This window comes from Capronia epimyces (assembly GCF_000585565.1).
Source record: "Capronia epimyces CBS 606.96 chromosome Unknown aczIQ-supercont1.3, whole genome shotgun sequence".
Lineage (NCBI taxonomy): Eukaryota > Fungi > Ascomycota > Eurotiomycetes > Chaetothyriales > Herpotrichiellaceae > Capronia > Capronia epimyces.
The window spans coordinates 788,862-814,954 of record NW_006912906.1 but is presented as its reverse complement, the minus strand read 5'-3'; the positions used below and the strand labels follow the sequence as shown (position 1 = coordinate 814,954).

Sequence of the window (26,093 nt, the reverse complement as noted above, 5' to 3'; positions counted from 1 at the left end):
CCCAGCATGGCCGAATCCAAAAAGCGGAAGGCTGTGACCAAAGACGTCGAGGAGGACGCTGCAGTCGTCTCCGGGGACGAGTTTGATTTCGGCCAGTTGGATGGTACACTCTCCGACGACGAATCTGCGAGTGCAAGCGAGAGCGAGGACTTGTACAGCGGAGCCGAAGATGACAGCGACGCTGTGTCAATTGGCAGTGACAGTCTACCCTCGGAAGATTCAGATGAAGATATCTTGATTCCCAAAGAAGAGAAAGAGTCAAACAGCGTGGCCATTGGGGCAAGCGAGAGTGCTGCTTCTGGCCATCACCAAGAACCAGAAAACTCGGAAGATGAAAAACCAAATTATAGAATTGTCAAAGACGCAAACGGTAACGACAGATATGAATACGACGAAATCGACCCTGGAGATGACTCCGACTACTCCGTCCCGGACAATGCGGCGAACACAATTGGCGATATCCCGTTGTCCTTCTACGATTCCTACCCCCATATTGGATATAATATCAACGGGAAGAAGATCATGAGACCTGCAAGGGGAGAGGCTCTGGATGCTCTTCTTGATAGTATCGACATTCCCAAAGGGTGGACGGGCTTGACCGACCCGTCAACTGGCAAGCCTCTACAGCTCTCCCGGGAGGAGTTGGAGCTGTTGAAAAAGGTGCAGATGAACGAAGTCGCGACAGATGGCTACAACCCGTACGAGCCCACGGTGGAATGGTTCACCAGCAAGACGGAGACTATGCCACTTAGTTCAGCACCAGAACCCAAACGACGGTTTGTCCCATCCAAGCACGAGGCAAAACGAGTCATGAAGATCGTTAAGGCTATTCGGGAAGGACGCATTCTGCCGTACAAGCCTCTCCAGGAAGAAGAAGAAGGCGAGCAGGACGAAGTCCCGAACTATGACATTTGGGCCGATGAGCAGCCCAGACCAGACCATGCCATGCACATGCCGGCACCTAAGCTTCCACCTCCAGGCTTCGAGGAAAGCTACCACCCGCCGGCCGAATATCTGCCTGACCAAAAGGAGAAAGAAGAGTGGGAAAAACAGGACGAGGAGGATCGAGAAAAAGAATATCTTCCCACTGACTATTCTTCGTTACGAAAAGTTCCGGGGTACGGACGATTTGTCAAGGAGAAGTTCGAGCGATGTCTGGACCTGTATCTTGCTCCTCGAGTCCGCCGGTCTAAGCTCAACATCGATCCAGAATCACTGTTACCGAAGCTTCCAAGTCCTGACGAGTTACGCCCGTTCCCTACCCACGAGGCTGGTCGCTTCCTTGGACATCAAGGTCGTGTGAGAACCCTGGCCATTGATCCTTCCGGCCAATATCTGGCAAGTGGTGGTGACGACGGCACGGTGCGAGTCTGGACTTTAATCCCCCAACGAGAAGTCTGGTCAGTCTCGTTGGGTGTCGAGTCTGCTGTCAACGCTGTTCGATGGCGACCTGGGAAGGACACTCCCATTCTAGCTGCGTGTGCAGGCGATGACATCTATCTGTGCATCCCACGTCTGGGAACGGACTCTAGTCCAGAAGCAGATGCTGCCCAAGCAGTGCTTGACGCGGGATGGGGTTACGCTGCATCCGAAAGCAGTGGATCCAAACCCCCTTCCATCAAGTGGAGTCGACCGTCGTCAAGTTTGCGGGAACAGGGCGTTGCCATTGTTATTCACCTTGGACATACCGCCAAAACCTTGTCCTTCCATTCAAGCGGAAACCATTTCGTCACCATCTGCCCGGCCACGACGGTTCCGGCGTCGCAAGCGATCGCCATACACACGATCTCCAAGCATCAGACCCAGCTGCCCTTCCGAAAGCGACTCAAGGGCGGAGGCAGCCCTCAGGCTGCACACTTCCACCCTAGCAGCCCTATCCTGTTCGTGGCCAATCAGCGGGTCATTCGAGCATACGACCTGTCCAAACAGTCTTTGCTCAAAATCATCCAGCCTGGTGCCCGATGGATCAGCAGCTTTGATGTTCATCCGACCAGCGCATCGACGGCAGGCTCCGACAATTTGATTGTCGGATCCTACGATCGCAGGTTGTTGTGGATGGACCTAGATCTGTCACCACGCCCGTACAAGACGTTGCGTTTCCACGAGAAAGCGATCCGAGCTGTGCGGTTCCATCCTGCCACAAATCGATACCCGCTGTTCGCTGACGGCAGTGACGACGGCAGTATCCAGGTGTTCCACGGGCAAGTGACGAGTGACATGATGAGTAATGCGCAGATTGTGCCACTGAAGGTTCTACGGGGACACAAGGTCACAGGAGGATTGGGTGTGATGGATCTCGACTGGCACCCTCAACATCCATGGCTCGTGAGTGCCGGTGGGGATGGAACGTGTAGACTCTGGGTATCATGAAAACAGTCCATAGTGGATGAAAATGAAATAAGCAATCATGCCTTTTCGCCAATGAATTCCACCCAAGTCTTTTGCCAATGTGTAAGTCGTTCCATCGTCGTGATGTTAGGTAGATTAGATGTGGTGACGTGCAGTGGCCAGGGTGGGAGTGACGGTCACGTGAACTCGCGATGCTCGAATGGTATGGGACGCGTCTGCTGTGGGGAACAACGCGCAGGGAAGTTGACCACCAGTGTTGCAGTCTACCTCACCACCACCACTACTCCTCACAGAGACAGCACAATCAGCGTCACTATATCCGCCATCCATCCACCTGCGATGCCTTCATGATGCCTGCGTAAGTAGCACAATCGATCACCCTGTCCTATGGTTCTGACTCTTTCCCTTTCTCAGCGTCGGAGATCAACATAAGCCCAGTGGGAGCCATAGCGCGAACCCTTTCGAAGAGCAGAAGCCTCGCATTACAGAATATACAGCACAAGAGATTGCCACATTACAGAGTCGGCTCAATCAGCAATTAGGACCCGAGTATATCTCTGCCCGGGCAGGGCCGGGTGGTTCAAGGGTCCATTACCTGGCTGCCGAGAAGGCGATTAGTCTTGCGAACGAGGTTTTTGGGTTCAATGGTTGGAGCAGTTCCATCCAAAACATCCAGATCGATTTCGTGGATGAGAACCCTCAGACGGGTAAAATCACACTTGGGCTCTCGGTTATCGTGCGGGTGACCTTGAAAGACGGCACTCATCATGAAGACATTGGATATGGGCAGATTGAGAATTGCAAGGGAAAAGCTGCTGCATTCGAGAAGGCCAAAAAGGAGGGAACCACGGACGCATTGAAGCGGGCGCTGAGGAACTTCGGCAACGTGCTAGGAAACTGCGTCTACGATAAAGGGTACCTTGCCAAAGTCACCAAGATGAAGGTTGGTGCGCCGAGATGGGATCCAAATCTGCTGCACCGTCATTCAGATTTTGCGCCTCAGAAGCAATACGAGGAGGTGAAGCCAACTCTCCCCGGTCCGGTGCAAGAGTCATCCACTGAATTCGACGACACTTTTGACCTGGAGGATTTTGAGGTTGCGGACTTTGACGAAATCGACGTAGGACATCCAGACGAGGTGGCATTGCCCGCTGGGCCAGCAGGTGCTAGACGTGGGCCGGCTGATGGTGCTTCAGAGCGGATGCCCCCTCCATCCAAGGTAGATCTGACTACACCGTCCAAAGCACCTGGTGTGGATGAGGCGCAGTCGCGAACCCTGCCACCAAGAACAGCTCAGGCTACTGGTCCCTCCAACATCGTTCCACAACCACTACCTGGGCAACGCGCTCCGGGGACAACAGGACCGCCGAATAAGTCATCCACGGGACCGGATTCACGGCCCAATGTGGAGGATGTTGCTCGATCATTCTCTCCCACCCTATCTTCGCAACATTCTGCCAATCAGTCGACCGGGCAAGGCTCTTCTGCGGCGGTCAACCCCCCTCGTATTGCTGGCTTCTACTCTGCCAAGGCTGCTGGCAAGATAGACGCCAACAACAACGTCATTGCTGCAATTCCAGCCGCGGTGCCCAAGTTCAACCCTCACGCCGAAAGCCCGTCAATACGCAAGACTTCCGGAGTGAATCACAGCAGGTCCATCCCATTAAAGCGGGATTTGATTCCTGACACCACCACGCTAGCACCGAGTATTATCAATCCGCAGTCTGACTCGAGCAGAAGGGTGGGTGCGCCGGGTGCCAACAGTCCCCTTGCCCCTGTAAGGGGACCAAGTACTTCTGCATATCGACCTCCGACGAGGCGTGGACCAGAATCGCCCGGTGGCCCGCCGCCAAACGCGGTGGAGATTGGCGGAGGAGATCGAGCATTACAGGCCGCGAGAAGGACGCCCCTTGGGGATGTGAGCAATGTCCAGCATAACGTGACGGCAGTCACCACCGATGGGGTCGACGCAAAAAGACAGAGGATCATAGAATCTGGCCAGAGCGGGATACATGAAACGGCGAACAATGATCCGGGCATTGGCTGAAGTCCAAAGAAAGCGGCGAAATGACCTTTTGTGTTTTCGTGGAGCATTATGTGGTATGTGGTCGATATGGGTAGCGAAGATAGTTTATGTTCATGCCGGGCGTGGTTGCGGCGCCTTCATCCTTCCGAGAGACTTTCTTCTGTTCCCGTGGCATTGCTTCTACAGGCTCGGCTGATGTCGAATTCCACCAGTGACGCGCTCGAATATGCTACACTAGAATAAGTACACAGGTCTGATCGTGCATTGAATTAACACACGCTACAGGATCATATCATATCACATGTCACATATCACATCATAACATATCCATAACATATCCATAACATATCCATAACATATCCATAACATAGGATAAGATGTCCATATCGAGTCCAGTCTAGTTTCAGCATGCTGGTGCTCATGCTCATCGTCATGCTCATCGTCATGCTCATGCTCATCGTCATGCTCATGCTCATCGTCATGCTCATGCTCATGCTCATGCTCATGCTCATGCTCGTCCTCATCCTCATGCTCAACCTCATGCATCGTCCGAGCCACCGGCAGCATGTGCCGGGGACGAGTTGATGTTATCCACAAAGTCGGCGAACTCGACGAGATTGCCAAAGCGCCAGGCATAGCCGACCAAGTCCCGCTCGAGGGCCAATCTACTCTCGGCCTCCTTGCCCCAGAAGGGCCCGTCGCCGACAACAAAGACCGAAGCCAGACGTTGGCGTTTCGCGGGCGCGTGGTCGTGGCCGAGACTCTGGGCGACGTGGAGGATTTCGTGTTTCGCGACCCCGTGGTCGGCGCAGTATTTGACCAGTGTTTCTAACTTGACGTCGTCGGCGTTCTCGACATCGTCGCCGAAGTTGTCGGCCGTAAATACCTTCCACCAATCCACTGTGGCGAGGGCACCGGCGTCGGCGTCGGCGTCGGCGTCAGCGTCAGGCTGGCTAGCCGTGCTAGTATTGGCACCGGCACTGGCACTGGCACTGGCACTGGTACTCTTACTCTTACTCTTAGTGGTGATGGACCAAGCGTAACTGTCGACATTAGACAGCGCCACAAGCCTATACCGCCGACCCAGCCGTCTCAGCGCGTCCACGGTGCCCGGAAACGCGGGCCAACTGGCGATGACGACGTCGCTGCCGAACCGCCGGGCCTCTTCCTCCGAGGTGTCGACGGCCAGGTCGCGCGCGACGCGGCGCCAGATCTCGCGCAGGATGCCGTCGAACCGCAACCGCCGCGCCGGATCCCGCTGCTCCAACTTGATGGCGTCTTCGTGCCGCTGGAACAGCTTGAGGAACTCGACGGAGCCGACACTGGCACTGGTAGCCGCGCCGGAACCTCCGCCGGAAACCGAGATCGGCGTCTCGTCGAGATAGGGAGACGACGCCGGCAGCCGCGACAGCAGCGGCTGGAACGCCGAGAGGATGTGTCTCTTGTATTCGATCAGCGTGCCGTACACGTCGAACGAGAGCACTTTGTATGCTTGCAGCGGGAGCGGGGGCACACTGGGCGCCGGCATGGGGAGTGGCGCCATACTTCTCCTCTCCTCTCAGCTCAGCTCGGCTCAGGCAGCACGATGCTGTGCTGTGTCAAGTTAAACCTCGTCTCGTACACTAGAGAGGACGGAGGACGAGGACAGAGGACGGAATACCGTGTGATGAATCAGCCCTGTGAAAGGGCAGGGTAGGGTAGAAGTACTGTAGGCTTGAGGCGTCAGGGCGGGGGACTCATGTACTTGACCCTGCTTCAACTGGAATTGAGAAAGAGTCTGCAGAGGTTGCGGGTCGCTATTCTATTTTCGAGGTGAAGAGTCAATTTTGAACGACGAGGAATATGATCCCATGAAACGACAATGGCGCGCGGTTGAGATAAGATGTCTGACGAGTCGAGTGTGGTTGATACCGTGGATGTTGCATTGAATTGCCGTTTGGGGAAGTTGAAGTGAAGTGGGAGGTTCAAATGACATGACGTGGTTGAAACAAAAAGACAGGTGCATTATATAATCACTTACTTACACATCCAACCAATCATGTCCGATGCGATGCCATTGCTTCTCTCTTGACCGCATGAGCGACGGAACGGCCTGAAAGATCACGCATACTCAATCATGTCAGGTATGTATCTCTGAACTGAATGAGATCGATTGTCGAAGACGTAGACTGACGCAAATGGATGAGATGATTGATATCTGTACCTAGTGACGAGACGAGAAACCAATGGCAATGCTAAATAGCAAGACGTCTTGATCCCAGATGGCGAATCCGCTCTACAGCACCTCGTCGGACCTTGGCCTATTATGGGATAGACTCTCGTTACCTGCTGTTATAAGGACTAAGCAGTTGGAATTACATATCACATACAGTATCCGTACCCTACATATATCCGGAAATAAGGGGCCAAAGGCTCAGAGTCTCAGGGGGCTAACTGAGCTACAGGATGAGGCATGATTAGAAAGAAGTACGGTATTCCGTATTTCCTACATAAGCCTTGGAGTTTTCGGGTGAGAAGCGACTATCTATATGGGCTATAGCTATCCTCCTTCCCAGACTCTTCCTTCAATCACCATCACCATTACCATTACCAACATAGAAATGACACAAGGCTGAGTGCTGACTGCGCAAGACTCAAAGCAAAACAAGCAGTAAGCATTCCTCCAATAGACCAAGAGACCGATAGGTGATACGACACGACCCCTAGAGTCTAGAAACCCAGACATCCAGACAGAGCACAGAGCACAGAGCACAGAGCACCCTGGTGACAACTGTACGGATGGACAGATTCAAACTCAATCCAGCGACATCCTCGTCCCCTTGTTCGCCCGCTGGCTTCTGCGGACTGGCGTCCCATCCTTCTGCTTGAGAATGACATTCTTTCCCGTTTCCTCCTGCTCGCGGTCGCGGACCTGCTGCTCGATCTTCTCAACTGCCGCCGCGACCTTGCTACCCGCCGTGGGCTTCGTCTTCTCGGCATCACAGTCTCGATCGCCCGCCGCAGCGGCCGCAGCCTTGTCCATTTTCTCGGCCTTAGCCTGTTCGACCAGTCTACCCACAGACGCCGTGGCTTTTCGAGTCACGTTTCTGCTCTTCGGTTTCGAAGCGCCTAGTCTTGCTGTCGCCGTCGCCGTCACCGATCTCTTGTCGACTTTAGCACCCTGGACTGCGGCTGCGGCTGCAGATTTCCTTCGATCCGCGCGTTTGGGCTGCTTCAGAGGACTTCCACTTCCCGGGATGGGAGGCACGGGAGGGAGCGGGTTCGGGTTCCGTATCGGCGTGGCCGGCTTATCTGGAGACTGAGATCGACTGCGTCCCGGGTGCGGCATCGATGGAGGCAGAGAAGCCTGTCGTCCCAACGTTACTTGTGCCAATCCATCCGGAGCGTCTGGCATGTCGACGTCGGCGTTGACGTCCACGCCCTGTCTAGACAATGGCGACGGGGTGGCTGAGCGATCTTCATAGCCAGGCGTTGATTCACGCTGCCAATTTGGATGCGGCAACTCTGGTTCGACACTCTGTCGAATGGAGTGCCGGAGGGCTTGGAGCGAGAAAGGCGTCGACGGGCCTGACTCGGGAAGTGGCCGAGGCGTGTCTGGCCGGCTGATCAATCTCTGTCCTGTTTGATGATCATCCGTCTTGTTAGACAGAGGACGGAGTGGTGAACCTGGAACAGCAGCCTTGGACGGTCCCGAGCTGGTACTCGTTGCTTTCCGGCTGATCGGCGAAACCGCAGGGCCAGGGCCATCCGTGCCACATCTGCAGGAGCCCGAAGAACATGTGCACAGTGCACCCTTTGAGCAAGAGCACGTTGGAACCGATGTTTGCGCCCCTGGCATTTCGGAAGAAGGCCACGAGGTTACCTGAGAGTTCCCTGGTTCTAGGCCCGGTTCTCTCCCTCCGTTGACCGACTGCCGCGCCTGTTCCCGGATGTGGAACATCAGTAACGCTTCGTTCCTCTCTTGCTGTGTCATGTCGGGCCTCTTTCGTAGGACCTCGGCCTCGAATCTCCTGATACTGTCGCTGTTGATGCCCCAGCTAAGGTTTCTTGGGACGGTGAAGTTGCCATCCGCGGCCGTCACCAGGTCGCGATCCAAAACTTGGTCCTGTGCAGAGATAGGCGGCTGCTCGTCCACATCTGATGTTGCTCGAACTTGTTCCTGGGCAAGGCTGTGCCGTTCTCGGGAAAGGTCAGGCTGAGCCTGCCTCAAAGTACCATGGAAGGCACACTCTCGAAACTGACAAATGTCTGTTTCATGCGGTGAGGCGTTGTCGGTTGGGTATTCTCCTGCTCCTACCAAAAGGTTGGGTGTGTTCTCATGTTGGGTGTAATCCGGTGAATGCTCGCCGATTGCTTTCTCTGTCTCTGCAGATCCTGCCCGATCGGTTTTGATGGCCGGCGGCGAGTGCTCCAGAGGGCTCGGCAACCGAAAGCTATCCTGTGCCCCGGGATCGTTGGTCGAATAGCCCTGAAGGTCTTCAAGAGGATGCTTTGACTCGAATCGCTGATCATCTTCTCTGTCGACATAAGCTCCCGTCCTCATCGCTTCTCCTGCAGTTGCAGTATTGTGGTCCTCGAACGGAACTCCATGATTGCTGTCAGACCGCCATGGGTCCTGAGTCGGCGACGGGAGAAATGGCAGCCCATGTGGAAGTGCTTGGTAGAAGTCCGAGTTGTACGAAGGCTGCCTTCGAGGACTCATGAGTGCATTGTGGATGGCATTTAATTTATGTTGATACCTCGTCATAGATTCGGACAAGGTTGCGAGGTGTGGCGGAAGATTCTGTGTGTCAAATGGATCCCGAGTCTCTCTCCCTAGCGACGGAAAGGCATTCGATCGGGTCTCTTGCTGTGGCTGCTGCGGTACTTCCGCTGTGTCTTGAATGACCTCCTGTTTTACCGCCGCGCTTCGGCTGGGGTCCGCTTCTGGTGAACCAGGATGAACCTGCTCTTCTAGCCATCCCGACGGGATATTGTTTTGATACGCCTGAGTCAGACTACTTCCGCTGGTGGGCCGACGCTCCTGGCTTCTGGGTCTGGGGTGTCTGGTTGTCAGAGAATGTTGCTCCTCGATGCCATCGTCACAATCAGAATCATGTCCATCTGGCGCTTTTGTTGCCGGATCTGAGGACAGGAACATGGTGGAAATGTCAGCACTGCCATCAACAAACGCATGGTGACCAAACCAAACCAAACCAAACAGAAACACAAGGTCTCCCGTGGTGATGATTGTCGTAATGTCTGTGCATCCTGGATGCAGGGGCTGAGGAATGCAGACTGAAATTGGTACATACATTCCTCCTGAGAAGGACTTTCCTGCCTTCAGTATCTGTGCGCCTCGCCATTCTGTCGCTCTGCCACGGCGCAGCAGCGCACATATTTGAAGCTGGTGATAACTCCAGATCTCTCCGATACCGTCTCTTAATCAATCCTGATTGCCCTTGCCCCGTTCGACTGGTCCTGATCAATGAGCACACCAGTCTGAGTCCTTTTCCCTATTTTTTAGATTCGGCCTCCTTGTTGCGCGCGGCTTTGTTCTTCTCGCGTTTCTTCTTGTCCTCGTCGGATGTTCTGTGTAGAATTCTGTCTGCTTGTTCTCAAAACTGTCCCCTCGCGGATGGCCGTGTAAACTTGCCACATCTTCGAAGAGAGACACCTACATAGAATTTTACCACATAAAGTACGGAGTATAAAGAATAATTATCAAGGTTCGTTGTTTTCCGGCGGTAGCCGCCTGCTGCTGATGAGATATGATCTCCTGGTTGCAAGACGTGCTACATCTTCCTTGTGAGAGTCTAGGAGAATAAAGGCGCAGCGTCACCGCTAGGAGCCTTAGGCGAAGGGATGATCTTCCGTCAGGGAAACAGACCAGTCGTGCTGATTGTGTCAGAAGGGTCTTGGTCATCCAACTCCAGCTCCCGGGGAGCTACTGTTCGGGGAAGGGGAACATCTTTTCTGTCCAGCGTTGTAGACACAGCTGACCATGGTTGGCGATGACGGGCTCCCCGATGCACATCCCTCGAATCCTCTAAATGTTCATCCCACAGTTCCCACGGGGAACCATCCCTTGGTGGTATGACTGCGGCGTTTTCTTCAGGTTCTCCAGAGTCAAATATATCTTGCCCGGGGGCCCATGGAAACGGAGATGCGGCCAGTGCAGTAAATCCATCAAATGTAGACCTGCAACCTTCTGGAGTGAGAGTGCCTGCACTGGCATGGCTTGTGTCATGTTGACTTATTGGTAGCCCGTCCTTTGAGGTTGGATCCTCTGCCTCGGCTGGAAGCCGTCTTGCTGGCGTTGGTGTGTTTTCAAGTCCATGAACTTCCTTTTGATGCTGGACTAGAAGAGACTTGGAGGAAAACCGGATATTCTTGCACTGCTCTCGATTTGTAAATTTGCACCGGTAAGGTTTCAAGTGCTCGTCCAGGTATTTCCTTGTGGGAAAGGATCAGAACCTGGTTCACGTAAGAGGGGATTTCGGACTTACCAATAGACAGCCTTCTTTTGAGTAGGTGGGTGATCGCACCTCATGTGCAGAGGGCACCGATAGTATCCATTGTGGTCGGGTTTGGCGGAATACAGGACCTCGGGTCTGGACCTTACAGGACCCAGGTGGCCCACCTTGTCGCCAATCTCATTCAAGCCGCCAACGTCAACTTTTCTAGGTATGTAGGTGACCTTACACTGAGGGCATCTTGTGTGCTCGCAGTTGATACACTTTGTATACAGAGCGATCAGAAGATGCCTTTCACATCGATGGCATTGCCACAAACCGTCAATCTGAACAGTTGTGAAGGGGTTAGCGAATGAAATATCGTGGCCGTGGCCGTGGCCGTGGCTGTCACCGCCACCATCAGCATGTTCGTCATCAGTGGACTTGTCATTGCTGTCCTCCTCGTCATCATCATCGTCAGCAGTAGGTGGCAGAGCACAAAGCGCAACCTCCTCCAGATGCCTGCCAACATGAGTTGCATATGCACGATGTCTCAACCATCCGCTTCGCAGGCAAAGTGGACATGCAATTTCATTGATCGGTTTCGAAGAAGACACCGTAGCCTTGGAGAGAACAGCAGATCGTAGACTTGCCGGAGTGGTGGAGAGCCCATGCACTTCCTGGGTGTGATGAAGAAACTGCTCAGTCGCAGTGACGGAAAAGGTCTCTGAGCACAAGTGGCATTGAAGAGTTGTTTGAGACAGATGATGGGTCGTTTCGTGCTCGAACCAGGCTTTCCTGCTGGGAAATGTGCTTAGTATCTCTGGGCAGGTGGTCGACGTGCAGATGTAGGCTTGGAGGTCGGCGAAAACGTGAATCCTAGGGGATCAGAATCAGCATGTTTCACTTAACCGCAACTATGCCAACTTACTTCCAATCGACCCGTGACCTGATCTGGCGTATGGTCTTCATGCAGAATGGGCACAAGAATGGTTCGCCGTAAGATGTATTCTTGGGCAGTTTGGGGACCCGGAAGCGTCCTTTGTCCTGACCTTCCGTGCTGCTCAAAAAGGAGGAATGCGACGCCACCGTCGGAGCGTGTTCAGAGATAGCAGGCAAAGAGCTGCCCAGCGCCGAGTCCTTGAAAATTGAAACAGGCTGGAATAGCGACTTTGGATGTTGAGGGAGGTTTGATCTGGCAAGCTCTTCAGACGCTTTCGCGACATCGATGGACCTCAAGCGTTCATGCCGTTGCCAATTCGACTCGCCGAGTCGCTCCACAAGGTTGTTGCTCGCCAGCGGGAACTTGTCTCTGATGTTCTGCACATATGACAAGGCGGGAATGGAGACCGATATCTGGTGCTCCGACTGTAGCTTGGAGGAAGTAGTCTCTTGGTGTCTATGTTTGTAGGTTTGCTCGAGAGTTGGGCACAGTTCCAAGAGAAGTTCGACATATTCGAACAATGGACGGAAATATTTTCTTTCAAGCAGACCTTCATCCCGGGAAAGGTAGGAAGCCGTTTCATCTTCAGATTGTTCGGAATCGGTGCTGTCATCATCACTGCCCTCAATGTTGAGGAACTCTCTTGCTTCAGCCAAGTGGGTTTTCAAAGCGGCCGTGGTCTCGTCATTGAAGTTGCCAGAACCGTCCCTTGAGCCGGCCAGAAGGGAGATAGCGTAGCCTGTACAGTTTGCATCAGACTCAACATTACGCAGGTGTATCTAATCAGTTGGCAGTGCTTACCTTGTGTGAGGATTCGGCCGATGTCCAACAACAGACCAACCACACTTCCACGAAGCTCTTCATCCGCATTCAAGCATGACTCGAGCTTGCCATGTTCGAAACTGTCGCCGAACAGGTACAACTTTAACTGCAGCTCCTGAACTCGCGGCTTCCACCGTGTCCTGGGGGAGAGCTTTTCAGACTGCACCTTACACAATTTCGACAACTGCCGCATGCAGACCTGATACAGCGATGTAGCATAGCCTGATTCGGGGGAAAGGCTTTGAAGAAAGTTGTCTTCAGCCCGGTCGAGGGTCTGCCCTGCTTCGGAACTCTGTTCAAGCCACCTGTTAAGGAGACTTTCTTCCATTCTCGCGCTTTTGTTTGTTGTTCGGACTGAGAAATTCTAGATATTCGGAGGAAAAGGATGTCATGGATGTTGTAAAAAGGCTGGCAAGGTCGGTTGCGCTAGCGGGGTGATTTCGTTCGATGAGGAGGCTGTGTGATTGAACGAGTCTTCGGCGCTTGCATAGCCACCTCAGCCCATGGTTGGGCGCAAAACCTGCCCGTCAGGCTCAATCAGCCATCGGCGTGACCAGGCGAGAACTTGCACTCACTTCTACCTCCAGCCTGACTGCGCAAAATGTGAACTTCTTTCACGTCTCATCCTCATGCCCGTATGCAAGTACAATGGCGGAAGCTGCTGGCCTTGTCCTTGCGGTGGTTCTCGCGATCCTCGAAAACTACGAGGATACTGCAAAAGGCTTTCGCGCCTTCAAGGAATACTCCTACGGAGTCAGGACGAACTTTAAGGTTCTCAAGATTCAGGAAGTAATCTTTCGGAAAGCCAACGAGAGGCTCCTCTGCCATTGTGTGGACGATGACCATGCCAAACAGATGCTCACAGACCGACAGCACCAGAGTTGGCAGGATGAGCAAGTTGCTCGAGGCTATGTCGAACGTCTCGGAGACTCGTGCAGCGCCTTTGAAGATTCGATAGCCCTGATCAGCGAGGAACTGGCCTCTCTGAGGGCCACACTCAACAAGCATGTGGCATCAGATGGAGAGCCCGCAGACATGTTCAAGAAGAGAATCAAATATGCCTTCCGCCAACCGCAAATTGAAGTGTCTTTGACCGCCCTGAAGGACAAGACCCGCGACCTTGTGACCTTGGTCGATCTGACCGAACCACAACAACTGAAAGTCAATAAGGCGGTGCATAGCACTGTGACGCGAAAAGAACTGGAGCGCTTTGCTCGAATTAAGGAGACAGCCGAAGACCTCTATCGCGCACTCGGACATGCGTGCACAAAACATAGCAACCATCAGGCACATCTAAGTCTCGAGCCTATCTGCTCGGACACGGCACAGATTCGCTTCACAATTGCCTTCAGTCAGCTAAGCTTGACGGATACCGAGAATGACTTGAGGAGGCCTTCAGCATCAACCTGGCTTACTGTAGAGTCAACAATAGCTGGAAGGATCCAGTCGACTGTCGAAGCAGGACCTTTGCTGCAAACCCAAACGAGCTTGAAGCGAGCGTTTGACGAGCAGGCAACTCTCCCCGGTCGTCAACAGAAGAAAGCAACCCGTCCGAAGAAGTGCCTTCGCTTCCAGGAACCATCAAGTCATATAGAGCCACGAGCTAGCAGAACCAGGATCCCACCTCCGTTGACCAATCTTTACAATAACAACAATTTCTGCGACCAGATCCGAAAGTTCATTGAAGCCTCGCAGCCCAGCAGTAATGCGGTCGGCTTCTTCGAAGTGCCCGGTGAGTCCAAGCACCTGGTCTACATCGACTCGAAGACGCAAACTGTCATGCAAAGTTCGACCACATCCTCGTTCATAGATTTGCAGGCGGCTTTGAGAAGCGCCAATCCAGACAGACCTAGTCCAGGGTTTGCCTTGGCTCGCAAGATCACACTGGCACATCAATTGGCGAAAGCCGTCTTGCAGTTTCATCTGACTCCGTGGCTAGAGAACTCATGGAGTAGTCAGGAGGTACTTCTCTCGACCAAAGACGTAGCAGAAGCTGAAGCCACCGACCTCAAAGCTTTCATCACCGCACAAATCGTTGGACAGCGTGGGACACCAGCGCGAGCGGAGTCCATTCCGAGCCCGATTGTGGTTCGCAATCGACTTTTGTTCAGCCTGGGAATCATGCTTCTGGAGCTGGCGTTCCACAAGCCCCTTGTGGAGTTGATGGTCGAAGGAGACCGGGACCTCGCTTATTCGGGAAACACAGAATATCTGGCAGCAGAGCGCTTGGCTCGACAAGTATCAGCTCATATGGGGCCGCGCTATGCGGAAGTTGTTCGTAAATGCATCCACTGCGACTTTGGCTGTGGTTTCGACATGAAGCAGTCGAGGCTTCGAGAAGGTTACTATCGTGACGTGGTGTGTGAGCTGGAGAAGCTTGAAAGCCGGATGAAGTTTCTCTAGGCCGGGGGAGAAGTCACCGTCTTTCCAAGAGGCATTATAGGCAATTCAATGATAATAACGAATCTATATTTTGGTTGCTAGGCCCATAGAGATGAGACAGCTCCTTTGGAGCTTCGCATCTTGCATGTTGGTCAAGTTTTCATCTCACGTCTCAGCGAGAGGCACAAGGCTGCAGCGACGAGGCTGAGTCTTGGCGGTCTTATATAAGCGGAGTAGAGGCTGAGGCTGCAGGTGGCAGGTGCGCGGGTCAGGCTGCATGGTGCATTGATGCCCTCAACCTCAACAACACCGCCAGCTCCATCCAACACTCGTCAGATCTCTCACCACCTCAGCACACACAACCTCGCATCGTTCTACATCCGAGAGTACGGCTTGTCCTACCCACAGGATCCCACCACTCGCCCGCCGCAACCGTCCAGAAGCAGAAGCAGAAGCACTTCCGCTACTCGAAGCCTATATTCCCGGCCAAAGACGCAATCATCATGGCCAATATCAACTGGCGGACGCTCAACGTCGATGCCTACGACCCCGACTCAGAAGTCAACTTCCCCCTCACAACTCTACTGCCTGCCAATCTGCCTGCCCCCTCCAACGCGGCCGAGTCAGCACAAATCGGTCAACAAGTCCGCCAACTCCTCCGCGCCGGCGACAGCTTGGGCGCACTGCAGTCAGCACTCGAGACAGCCCCGCTGGCCGGCGACGAAGCTGCGAAGCAAGTCCACCTCGCGACAGTCCTCGAAGTGCTACAGGGCATCAGGCACAGCGAAGTCAGCAGGATATTGTCGGAGCTGCTGAAACAACCTGGCGGAACGGCGTTGGGTGACACACTGATGAAGTATCTATACAAGGGTATGGCTAGCGGGGCAGGCGGAAGTGGGAGCAAGGGCCTGAGTCCCCAAGCCACGGGCGCCAGCACCGGCTTCAGTCAGATACAGGGGAGGAATTTTGGCGAGGGCAGCGGCGGCCAGGTCATGAGCGTTCTGCTCAGTTGGCATGAAAAGTTGACCGAGGTGGTGGGCGTTGGCGGAATCGTGAGAGTCATGTCCGATCGACGGACGGTATGAGATTTGATGATTGATGGCTGGATCACGATACTGCCACCACGCCAGGAGCTTGGTGCGGGCAACTGATAGGCGGCTGATGAAGGACCACGAAGAAAAAAGGCCAGAGACGATAGAATCAAGCTTATGGCGGTTGCAGAGCAAATCCATATATGATTTGGCATGGACTGAACTAACATGCTCAACATCTGGGTATCCGAAGAACTTGAAACTCCGTGCTAGGTCTATCGGTTTTGCGTGAATCATGGTGCTACCCGCCACGACCACTCGCACTCGTCGGTCAGCAAGCGACCCTCCCAATGCCCACGACCATCCAGTAACTCAACTCCCTCTTGCCGTCGTCGACATCCTCGCCGTCGTCGAGCCCCTTGTCTCTCTTGCGGCGTTCCAGGCCGGCGTCCAGGTCGGTGACGGTCCATTCGAGCCTCACGCGGATAGGTATCTCTATGACGTCCTCGTCCTCGTCCAACTCGGCACTTTGCTGGCGGACGATGCTCGCCGGGACGATCTCGAGCACGACGCTGGCCCAGTTCCGGCCCTGGTCATACAGCTTGCCGGCGATCTGCTCTCCTCCGGCAGCGGGGTTCAGCGTGCCGCGGTCGGGCGGGTTGTTGAGGGCGTCGTCCCAGGCGTCGCTGTTCTTGCCGATGCGGAACTGCGGGCACAGGATGGTCACTCTGTGGCCGTGCCGGCCGGGCGTGACGCTGGGACAGCCCAGGCTGACGCTGGCGTCGTCGAACAGCGGATTGCGCAATGTCATGATGAACTGCACGGGCTTGCCGGGCGCGAGAACCACGTCGGCCCCGTCAGGAACCGGGGCCAGGAGCCCGCCGGGAACGGGCAGCGGCTTGATCGTCACGAACGGAATGTAGTTCAGTGCGATCAGTTTGATGCGGTAGCGCGCCGAGCTGATCTTGAGATCGGGCCGCGTGAGAATGTGTTTGCATGTGGCGCAGCGTTTGGACCGCTTCGTCCGCATCAGCGTGGGCATGGGTCGCAGTTCGGACACCTTGACCGCATCCGGGTTCCCGATGAAGGAGGGGTGTTGAAAAGCTCTCTGTGAGGCAGTGGTAGTTTCGTCGTAGTCGATGCTCGGCGACGACACCTTGGTCGATTCGGTGGTCAAGATAAACCCCTCGCTGGACGTCCGGGCCTCTCGCATGATCGTGAGCTTCTGCCGGCTTCGTTTCGCAGAGCTGTCTCGGTTGGTGTAGATGTTCATAATGCGCTGGAGAGACGACGGTGATGAATAGGCCATGTCAAGGGCCGAGGTTGGGAAGCTAGCATCGGTAGCGGAAGAGTCGGTGATTTGTTCTTTGTAGAACGCTCTGAGGGCGTTGAATCGGGCTGTTGCGTCTAATGGTGCCCCCGGCACCGATCTGTCCATTGCATCGGGCGCCTCATCTTGGTGGCCGGGAGATAGGGGGGTTTGAGACAGAGAAGACTTGCGTGCAGGCTCGGCTTGGCCAGAATACGGCGACTTCAGGGTCGCGGGCCTTTGCTTGCCTCCATTCGCCATTTCGTCCACCTGCCCTCGGATTCCGATGGCCTTGTCGAACTTGATGCCGACGTCCAGTGTGTTCCACATGCAGTAGTTGCAGTTCAAGACGAACGGCCCGCTCTTTGGGTCTCCTATGGATGTGGTGATCATCTGTGACGTGCAGATGGGGCAGTGGAAGCAATTACGAGGACATCTGTTTAATTCGCCTCTGACCATCACTTTAGGACTCTCAAACAGGCAGTCCGGGCAGTATGTGGCGTTGATCTCCTCCGTCACGCACCGAGGACATTTGATCTCATGGCATTCTTCGCAGTACAACAAATGCTCGGGCGGAAAGAGGGAAAAGGCCGACCGAGGGTGTCGGGGGTCAAAGGTGTCTTCATCGTCCTGCATCGCCCGGTCAATATCAACATCTCGGGATGATCTCTTCGAGGTCAATGCCCTTCTCGAAGCGTCTGAGCAGGGGCAGGAGATGTAGATGTAAGGGAATGGAAGAGCCATATTGCCGGCTTGCAGAATGTCGCTCGAGTCAAGGGACAATCCAGCTGTTGCAGGCCATCATCTAACGATTCGAGCTATCCAAGCCTGCTACGCGCCTATGGAGCGGGTTGTCTTTATTTCCCATGCAAGTGTACAGATACGGAGTACGGATACACATAGACAATGACTCGGCAGACTTTCCATTCGCTGACCTAGTGAGGCCACTACCGAGGACGCTAGCTGTTACAGGAATAACTTGAATAGGATATTTTGTCGTCCTCTTTCTTGCCCGTACTCGTAGCCCGTTGAAAGCCTCCAGCCTTAGTCCTCTGATTCACTTCCAGCGTCACCCCCGCCAGCATAATACAGGACAGTCTCGCTCAATCTGACCAGTTGAATGAGATGAGCAGAGGGCAGCCTGTCTCATCGGCCATGTTCGCCCTGCCCCGCCGACTGTCTCTGGGGGATAAACGATTGACTCAGGTTCTCCGTGGATGCTCGCACACGGCCTTTCTCGCTCGCTGCCTTTCCCCATCCCTCAGCAGCATTCGTCTCTTTCGACCTGCTTATTTGTCGTCTAATGGCTGTAGGCCCATCTTCGCCGGCCCTATGACCTGGCTGCCATATTTGCTGAATCGACTGCCATGGACAGGACAATCCCAGCTCTTTTCGTCGTTATTCCAACACACCACGGCCTTCATGTGCGGGCACAGGGCGCTAAGTCTAGTGACCTTGCCATTCTTGTCTTTGTAAACCGCCTCGGGTGTTGAGGTCTTGGGATTCAAGACTCCACCTCTGTCGAAACCCAGGTCCTCGATGTCTTCGATGTCCGATTGCAACAACCTCTTGTACTGCGTGTTGATCTGCAGGTCGTGCTGCAGGATGTCCGGCGCCTTGCTCACGAGACTTGCATTGCGGTTCTTGGGATCGTACAAATTGGACCATGGGTTCTCGATGCCTTCGATCTCATCCGCAATGAGCTTTCCGGCAAGCACCCCGTGGGTGAGCCCATTGCCCGAATCGCCAGTGATTGTGTAAGTGCGCTTGCATCCAGTCTTCTTGCCAATGAACGCCATGTAATCGACAGGTTCGAAGATCTGGCCTGACCACTTATAGTCCACCGATCCAGCGTGAGTGAATCGTTCCCGGGCCCATGTTTCCAGTTCCTTGTAGCGCCCATCCCATTCGTCTTCTTGCCCAACTTTGTGATCACATCCTCCAACCACCATGTAGTCCCATTCGTCATCGCACTCGGTCAGGCGCACATACTTGTACTGCTCTGCCTGGTCGTAGATCAGGCAATCCTCGACGCTCCCTTTCGGGATGCGAATGGCGATGCAGTATGTCCGATTGTATTCCATCTCGGCAATCAAGCTGAGTTTCTGCAGCGGTACGCATGTGGCTTCAACCGCATGGTTGCAGGTGATCTTATGTCCGTTGGCAGTTTCTACAATAACCTTGTCCCGTCCGAGATGAACATTTGTCAAAGGGACGTTGACTCCCTGTTCGTCTATCGAGACCATTCGTGTGCGCGTGTAGCATTTGAAGTTGCGCCGTCTCCGTAGCCAGTTCAGCACACCATTGAGGTACTTTGTGGGGTGGAAAGTGGCCTGCCCTCCGAATATGGCGGCGTCACGTTGGTCGACGTTCCCGTCCCAGCCGCGGATTGCTGCATTCTCGACGAACTGGACATCCAGACCCAACTCTTGCGCAATCTCGACCTCTTCTTTCAATTCTTTAATCTCTTGGTCGTGTTCTTTCGTCCCTTTCGGGTACTGTGAGATGTTATAGCCTGGTAGCTTGCGAAAGCTACAGTCGATCCCAAGCTCTTCACAAACCTTCTCCACCTGGTCAATGGCCCAACTGTGCGATTCAGCAGCTATTCTAGCCCCCTCACGACCGAAAGTAGAAGTGATTTGCGTGTAGCCGTCGTCCAGATCTGAAGACAAGTGGCCCGATGTGCGACTTGTCTCTCCTGACAGCTGTTAACCGTTCTGGCCAGGCATATACGAAGGGGTACCGTGTTCCAAAATTAGATGAGTCTTGGGGCAACTCGCAGCTCACCTGAAATAGCATCTCTGGCTTCAATCATGACCACCTTGAACTTCCTCTTGATCAGTTGCTCGGCGACGGAAATGCCAGCGATCCCAGACCCGATGATGCAGACATCGGTCTCCAAATCCTTATCCAACTGTTGAAATTCTGGGCGATTGGCATAGGGATCGTTATGAACCCACACTGGGTCATTCTGTCCTGAAGTTCTCATAAACTGCTCGTCTTCAGTCACATTTGTTGCCATGGTTAGCGATGGGTGCACCAATGTGGGTGCTCTTCTTGCAGCCTGAGCCCGAACAGGTGGTGCTTTGTAGAATAGCTGACTCCCGGTTTTTTGTGGTCACGTTCGAGCGACTGTCCACAAGTCACGACCGAGTATTTGGGGAAGAAAAACGCCAAGTGTAAGAGAAGAGTGAGGTGAAGCCAGCGTCACCGTGAGCGTGAGGCTGGTTTGATTTTCAGGCTCGGCAGATCATGAGCCTCAGCCGAACACCCCAGGAAATTCCGACCGTAATTATGTAGATTCTCATCCTGGCAGCAGCGACTGGCGGACGCCCCGAGCTCAAGATTGTTGACGTGACGACATTTCTTGTGAGCAATGGCGTAGGTACATCCGTGGTCGGTCGTGGATTTGGTCGGAAAGATGATCCGGCCACGATTCACTGTGTAACTCACCTGTTAGGTAGGTCTTTTTGTTCAACCTCAATTAGCTCCTCCAGAAGACTTGCGAGTTATTACCTAGAGGAGACGAGGCGGCTAAGGACAGACTTAATACGGTGTCTTGAGGGGCAGTGCCTCAGTCTTACGGCGACATTCCACGCCTGGTCTTTCGGAACGGAAGCAGCAAGGTGTGCTCGAGACAGCGTCATAGGGTTCCTCTCACCTACCTCTCCATCGTACACTGTGCCCGAATCAAATACAAACATACAGCCACCGTCAAAGAAACTGGAGATACAGTCGCGAGTGACATTGCGTTCAACTCTGGCGTGGGGTTATAGGCAGATCCACCCCCACAAGTAGTAGTCACAACAACGTATCAATGCACTGGCACGGACAGGACATATTTCCAGCAGAAGACTGGCTGTCAAAAGGGAAGCAGCAAACCAATGACAGCTTCCGTTGACCACCATCAGGAGTTTGGAAATAGCATCCGTCTAGACAGGGTTGGGAAGCTTTTGAGTTCAAGTAAACCCCAGTCGGAAAGTCACAGGCACAACCTGCCAAAAGGCTTTAAGATGTTCGAGGATGGACGGAGTATGGAATAAGTTGATGTTTAGAAACATGTTATAGCGGCGTGACTTCGTCTGTGCTGGGGTTCGGGGATCTCCAAAAGCAGCGGCACCAATAATTGGCAACTCTTGGTGTTGAAATTGACATCATGAACGCAACACAGAAGTTGCCGGGACAGTCTCTCCAAAGCCAGGCATTAACTTGTCTGAGTAAGTCATTTATTCAACATGAAGCCACCGACGCTACGGCCCTGGCTTCCAACCCCAGCCCTGCGGCGGCGGCCGGACATTCGCAGACGCTACGCAGTCCAGGCGCCCGGTAGACCGACCCTCCAGATCTTCAACGAGAACGTCAAGTACCTACAGAAAGAGCGGGCAGCCGCGAATGCTGAACACAGTCGAAATGTCGACTACCTCAAGGACGAAGTTGCTCGACGGCTGGTTGACCGCCTTCTCGACATCGATCGACAGTTCCCCAAAGTCTTGGATCTCGGGGCCAACAGCTGCCAGATTGCACGAGCGCTCTCGAAGCCACCTCTGATCGCTCCAGAATTGCCAGAGGGCCTGGAAAGGGCCAAGATCCCACTCTCCGAGCGTGTGCAACACATCACATGCGTAGAAACCTCGCCGACGACTCTCCACAGGGACGATTCGCTCCCCGCGCCCACGGTACCAATCACTCAGACGGTGCTGCCTTCTCTCGAGACACTCCCGTACGGTGCCAACACCTTCGATGCCGTATTGTCCTCCCTGTCCCTTCACTGGATCAACGATCTCCCTTCAGTGCTGTCAAGCATCAACAATATCCTCAAGCCCGACGCCCCTTTCCTCGCCGCCATGTTCGGTGGAGACACACTCTTTGAGCTGCGCTCGTCGTTGCAGCTAGCCGATCTGGAACGCCACGGCGGCGTCTCGCCACACATATCCCCCCTGGCCGACGTGCGCGACGTGGGGAACCTCCTTGGCCGGGCGGGTTTCAAATTGCTCACCGTCGACGTGGACGACATTGTGGTGGAATACCCCGACACATTTGCACTCTTGACCGACATCCAAGCCATGGGCGAGGGAAATGCAATCCTCAAGTCCAGCGGCGGGCCCCTCAGCCGAGATGTACTGCTCGCGAATGAAGCCATATACAGAGAACTGCACTGTCGGGAGGACGAGAAGGATAGAATACCCGCGACTTTTCGAGTCATCTACATGATTGGATGGAAAGCCGCTCCAGGCCAGCCAAAACCCCTAGAAAGAGGCAGCGGGAAAATCAACATGAAAGATATACTTGGCGGAGGCGACTTGGGTCTGTAGCAGTAGTAGTAGCACCTGTACACTAGCCAATAAACACGAGGAAGAGTCTCAAGCTGATGTCGGGAGAGATACATGAAAGCCGAAAGCCTTACGCCTTACGCCTTCTTGCCGATCCTGAGTTTTTGGACTAGTTTTGATTGAATTGATCAAGTATTTGCGCGTTGGTTCCACCTAGGCACAATGCTATCATTGCATGTCACAATTCTGAACCATTTTCATGCAAAGTGATAAACCACACCGCTGCCAGCATGCACCTGATCCTGGATTGGTCATTCCATTTCGTTTTTGCCAGCTCTAACCACCACCTATCGACGTGCCTTCACCGTTCCATGCCCCTTTTGCCAGCATCTAATAGTCCACAGCGCTGCTGACAGGGAATTCGAAGCCACAAACACGACCGGTCAATTTCCGGTAGACCTCGGAGTAGGTGTCGAGTCTGTAGTCCACACCACCGCGCTCCTTCTCGTCCAAAACGACCTTCAGGACCTTGCTTCCGTCCTCCTTGGTTCGGAGTCTCTTTCCCACAATCTCGACGGGGTAGACGACATCTTCGAGGATGGCGTTGTGAACGGCGGTCAGGGTTCTGCTGCGAGGACGCTTCTGGGTCTGCGAAGAGCGAGATCGGTTGGAGCGCTTGGGGCGGGGGAGGATGCGGCGCGAAGCGATAAAGATGACATGGCGGTCAGAGAACTTCTTTTCGAGCTCACGGATCAGACGTTGCTGGACCTTGTGGAATCCGGCCAGGAGAGGAACCGGGACAAAGACCACGATGGCGCGTTTGCCGTGGCCGACTTCGAGCTGTATAGTTCGAACCCAAGTTAGTTAATCCAATTCTTTAATTTCATGCCATTGGCGTATTGCTCCTCGCTCGGTAGGAATTGTCTGAGCAGCAAAATTGGTCATACCTCGCGAGCAGAGACAAATTGAAGCGGTCTCAAGGCCGACTTCAGGTCTGGGATGTTGGTCTCGAGTTCATAGAGGGCAGTTGCGATGCTGGTTTCCAGCTCGGACGGGTTTTGCCTCGAGGGGCTGTTGTGGGCGATCTTGTTCAGGGCCGGTTGAGACATGATTGCGACTGGAAGGACTGGGAATTCTTCTCCAACAGCCTGTTGTCTCGGATTTGCAGATGTGGTGCTGGATTGTTCCTTCAGTCGACACACTGAACTTTCATCGGTTGCGGTTGACGGCCAAGGTGTATTTGAGCGCCAAGATTTTCGTTGCCCTAATCGCCGAAACAGGAAGCTGCGCCGCACTGTTGAACGGCTGTCCGGAGAGTGGCGGCACAGCAGCCATATGCTTCGCTGTAGCTTTGGGCTCACCCCTGGCTACTTCGAGGCATTTCTTGATGGATGGCAACTGGCCCCTTTTCCGCGTCGCTCCCAATAACGTATCTAAATACGTAACATTCATTACCCACGTTGTCAACCGAGGACTCGCGTTTTACTCCGGATAACTCTGTCTGTATCGTGGCGTGTCACCTAACCGTGATGTGGATGGCGTGAGCACGATTGTTGAGTGCCTACGTACTTACTGTGGTGAACAGTGCCATGGCCTCAGATCACGACATTTTCCCAGTTGTCACGCGGCGATGTCTCGAGACTAGCCTGTGATGAGAATTGTTCAAGGCCTACAAATCACCAGGCTTAGGGCAGGCGGTCTACAACGGCTACCCAGAGCAACCAGACTGAGCATTCCGGCGTGCACCATTCGGCCCTGCCACCCCTCGCCATGGAGGGGTTTCGACCCTTCGTGATCGGGCTTTCTCAGAGTCAAAGAGAGGCCACAGAAGAACTTAAACTTCACCATGGTATCGGTGCGGAGAGCATCTCAACCTGATGGGCTCAACAACTCGTCTGGCGCTTACCAACATCAACTGGACATTCGTCTACTACGGAATAGGCTAGGTTTAATAACTATCCCTCTCCAACCACTTGGCAGCGGCATGATATTGCCTCTTAATCTGCTGTCCGCCATCCAAGGCAAAGAACTTCTCCGCCCAGCCTATGCCCTCCAGCATCCTAACCAAGCCAACCACTACGAAGTCAGCGTAGCTGACTTCGCTGCCTAGGAAGAACGGGCCACCAGGATGCTCGTCGAGCAGATCACCGAACTGCTTGATCAGAGGTTTGGTGTCATTGAAAGCATTGTCGGCACCCTCGTGGAACTTGTCCAAAGGCATACCAATGTCAGCCTCCCGCGTGGCCACAAAGTACTTCTGTGACACCGGGTTGAGGTAGGACTTGGGGATGAGCGGGGCGAAGATGGGTCGTATCTTCGGCTGCAGGGCCGTAATGAGCGCCTCGATGCGAGCCTGATACGGCGAGTCTAGCCGCAGTGAGGGCTCTGGGTACTCTGCGTCCAGGACGTCTGCGATCTTGCGTGACTCCATCACGTAGCGGCCGTCCGGTAGCCGGATGGTTGGCAAGGTATATTTGATCCCCGTTGCATTCGGCGGGACGCCACTAGTCGAGCGCACATATCGTCAGTCAGTGCGAGAATCTTCTTGCAAGAATTCCAGGCAACGGGACATAGATAGACTGAGACACGACGCATCAGGTACACAGAACCAGGGGTCATGAATCGAGACCAGGCGAGTATGAGCACGACCACAAACCCATGGCAATGAGGACAATGTATTCGGCTACCGTTGGGACTGCAACTCACGCTTTCTCCAACAACGGTCCAAGGTCCGGATACTCGACGAACTCGGTCTTATACGGGAGGCCTTTGAAGTTAAGAGCCAATCGTGCTGCATGAAGACGGCCACTTGTCAGACGATCGAATTGTTCACTTTGAAGAGGTCTGGAACAAGACTCACTCTTCCACGTGTTCAGACTCCAGGCTTTCCCTTGGCGGGAGGGCAGGTCGTACAGAATGATCTCGTCAGACATGGTGGTACGAGTGAGCTGTGACGGGACGCTCTCCTCTTCCCTTTTATGTTCAGGATTTTATCTCGAGAGTGAAGTAATGAGGGGGGAGATAGCTGAGGGACGGACCGATATACAGTCGCAGGGGATGTGACGAATTTCTTTCTGGTCGGGATGGCAAAGTTGGCCGGCAAAGTAGTGGATGGTGAGGACACTATATCTATCTCGATCCAGTCTACGAGTATGTTTACTCATATCTCGACATCGAGCTCCCATTGGCCCTTTGCAGGAAATAGTCGGGATAACCCACACTCAGCCCTTCGGATGACATTCTCACCTACACCTACACACGTACCGACTACCATCCATTAGTCACTGTCCGATGAGACGATGCGGCTAAGGCTCCTGAGACGAGAGACTCGGGCGCTGAGTACTGTTATACGGAGTATGTGTCGTGTCAAGCACGCTGTTCCTTCGACATCGTTGCCGATCATAGCCGACGGTTTCCGACAGACCTTGGTGTGTCCATCTACATGTTGGGGTTGGTACTTCAGAATGCCATCTCATGCTCGAAGTTGACTAATCCACTTGAGCGATGTGGATAGGGTTATGTCTGGT

General features: G+C 54.0%; 12 protein-coding genes across 12 annotated transcripts; 5 read left to right on the top strand and 7 right to left on the bottom strand.

The window, feature by feature from the left end:
- Nucleotides 1-6: 6 nt before the first annotated feature.
- On the top strand, nucleotides 7-2,370 carry A1O3_03554 (ribosome biogenesis protein ERB1; the record flags this gene model as incomplete). Its single annotated transcript, XM_007733690.1, has 1 exon — nucleotides 7-2,370. One exon carries the CDS (start codon nucleotides 7-9, stop codon nucleotides 2,368-2,370), a length of 2,364 nt encoding a protein of 787 aa, XP_007731880.1.
- Nucleotides 2,371-2,699: 329 nt separating this feature from the next.
- Nucleotides 2,700-4,396, top strand: A1O3_03553 (uncharacterized protein; the record flags this gene model as incomplete). The annotated part of the gene is made up of 2 exons (XM_007733689.1): nucleotides 2,700-2,707; nucleotides 2,764-4,396. The coding sequence occupies 2 exons, from the start codon at nucleotides 2,700-2,702 to the stop codon at nucleotides 4,394-4,396; spliced, it is 1,641 nt and encodes a 546-aa protein (XP_007731879.1).
- A 517-nt stretch (nucleotides 4,397-4,913) lies between these two features.
- On the bottom strand, nucleotides 4,914-5,903 carry A1O3_03552 (uncharacterized protein; the record flags this gene model as incomplete). The annotated part of the gene is made up of 1 exon (XM_007733688.1): nucleotides 4,914-5,903. One exon carries the CDS (start codon nucleotides 5,901-5,903, stop codon nucleotides 4,914-4,916), a length of 990 nt encoding a protein of 329 aa, XP_007731878.1.
- A 1,266-nt stretch (nucleotides 5,904-7,169) lies between these two features.
- A1O3_03551 (uncharacterized protein) lies at nucleotides 7,170-9,515 on the bottom strand (the record flags this gene model as incomplete). The annotated part of the gene is made up of 1 exon (XM_007733687.1): nucleotides 7,170-9,515. The coding sequence occupies one exon, from the start codon at nucleotides 9,513-9,515 to the stop codon at nucleotides 7,170-7,172; it is 2,346 nt and encodes a 781-aa protein (XP_007731877.1).
- A 2,221-nt stretch (nucleotides 9,516-11,736) lies between these two features.
- On the bottom strand, nucleotides 11,737-12,902 carry A1O3_03550 (uncharacterized protein; the record flags this gene model as incomplete). Its single annotated transcript, XM_007733686.1, has 2 exons — nucleotides 11,737-12,491; nucleotides 12,554-12,902. 2 exons carry the CDS (start codon nucleotides 12,900-12,902, stop codon nucleotides 11,737-11,739), a joined length of 1,104 nt encoding a protein of 367 aa, XP_007731876.1.
- Nucleotides 12,903-13,222: 320 nt separating this feature from the next.
- Nucleotides 13,223-14,977, top strand: A1O3_03549 (uncharacterized protein; the record flags this gene model as incomplete). Its single annotated transcript, XM_007733685.1, has 1 exon — nucleotides 13,223-14,977. One exon carries the CDS (start codon nucleotides 13,223-13,225, stop codon nucleotides 14,975-14,977), a length of 1,755 nt encoding a protein of 584 aa, XP_007731875.1.
- A 482-nt stretch (nucleotides 14,978-15,459) lies between these two features.
- Nucleotides 15,460-16,041, top strand: A1O3_03548 (actin like protein 2/3 complex, subunit 5; the record flags this gene model as incomplete). The annotated part of the gene is made up of 1 exon (XM_007733684.1): nucleotides 15,460-16,041. One exon carries the CDS (start codon nucleotides 15,460-15,462, stop codon nucleotides 16,039-16,041), a length of 582 nt encoding a protein of 193 aa, XP_007731874.1.
- Nucleotides 16,042-16,318: 277 nt separating this feature from the next.
- A1O3_03547 (uncharacterized protein) lies at nucleotides 16,319-18,040 on the bottom strand (the record flags this gene model as incomplete). Its single annotated transcript, XM_007733683.1, has 1 exon — nucleotides 16,319-18,040. One exon carries the CDS (start codon nucleotides 18,038-18,040, stop codon nucleotides 16,319-16,321), a length of 1,722 nt encoding a protein of 573 aa, XP_007731873.1.
- Nucleotides 18,041-18,585: 545 nt separating this feature from the next.
- Nucleotides 18,586-20,318, bottom strand: A1O3_03546 (uncharacterized protein; the record flags this gene model as incomplete). Its single annotated transcript, XM_007733682.1, has 2 exons — nucleotides 18,586-19,994; nucleotides 20,084-20,318. 2 exons carry the CDS (start codon nucleotides 20,316-20,318, stop codon nucleotides 18,586-18,588), a joined length of 1,644 nt encoding a protein of 547 aa, XP_007731872.1.
- Nucleotides 20,319-21,531: 1,213 nt separating this feature from the next.
- On the top strand, nucleotides 21,532-22,608 carry A1O3_03545 (uncharacterized protein; the record flags this gene model as incomplete). Its single annotated transcript, XM_007733681.1, has 1 exon — nucleotides 21,532-22,608. The coding sequence occupies one exon, from the start codon at nucleotides 21,532-21,534 to the stop codon at nucleotides 22,606-22,608; it is 1,077 nt and encodes a 358-aa protein (XP_007731871.1).
- A 348-nt stretch (nucleotides 22,609-22,956) lies between these two features.
- Nucleotides 22,957-23,675, bottom strand: A1O3_03544 (40S ribosomal protein S7; the record flags this gene model as incomplete). Its single annotated transcript, XM_007733680.1, has 2 exons — nucleotides 22,957-23,406; nucleotides 23,514-23,675. The coding sequence occupies 2 exons, from the start codon at nucleotides 23,673-23,675 to the stop codon at nucleotides 22,957-22,959; spliced, it is 612 nt and encodes a 203-aa protein (XP_007731870.1).
- An 839-nt stretch (nucleotides 23,676-24,514) lies between these two features.
- A1O3_03543 (uncharacterized protein) lies at nucleotides 24,515-25,499 on the bottom strand (the record flags this gene model as incomplete). Its single annotated transcript, XM_007733679.1, has 3 exons — nucleotides 24,515-25,070; nucleotides 25,273-25,357; nucleotides 25,427-25,499. The coding sequence occupies 3 exons, from the start codon at nucleotides 25,497-25,499 to the stop codon at nucleotides 24,515-24,517; spliced, it is 714 nt and encodes a 237-aa protein (XP_007731869.1).
- Nucleotides 25,500-26,093: the final 594 nt, after the last annotated feature.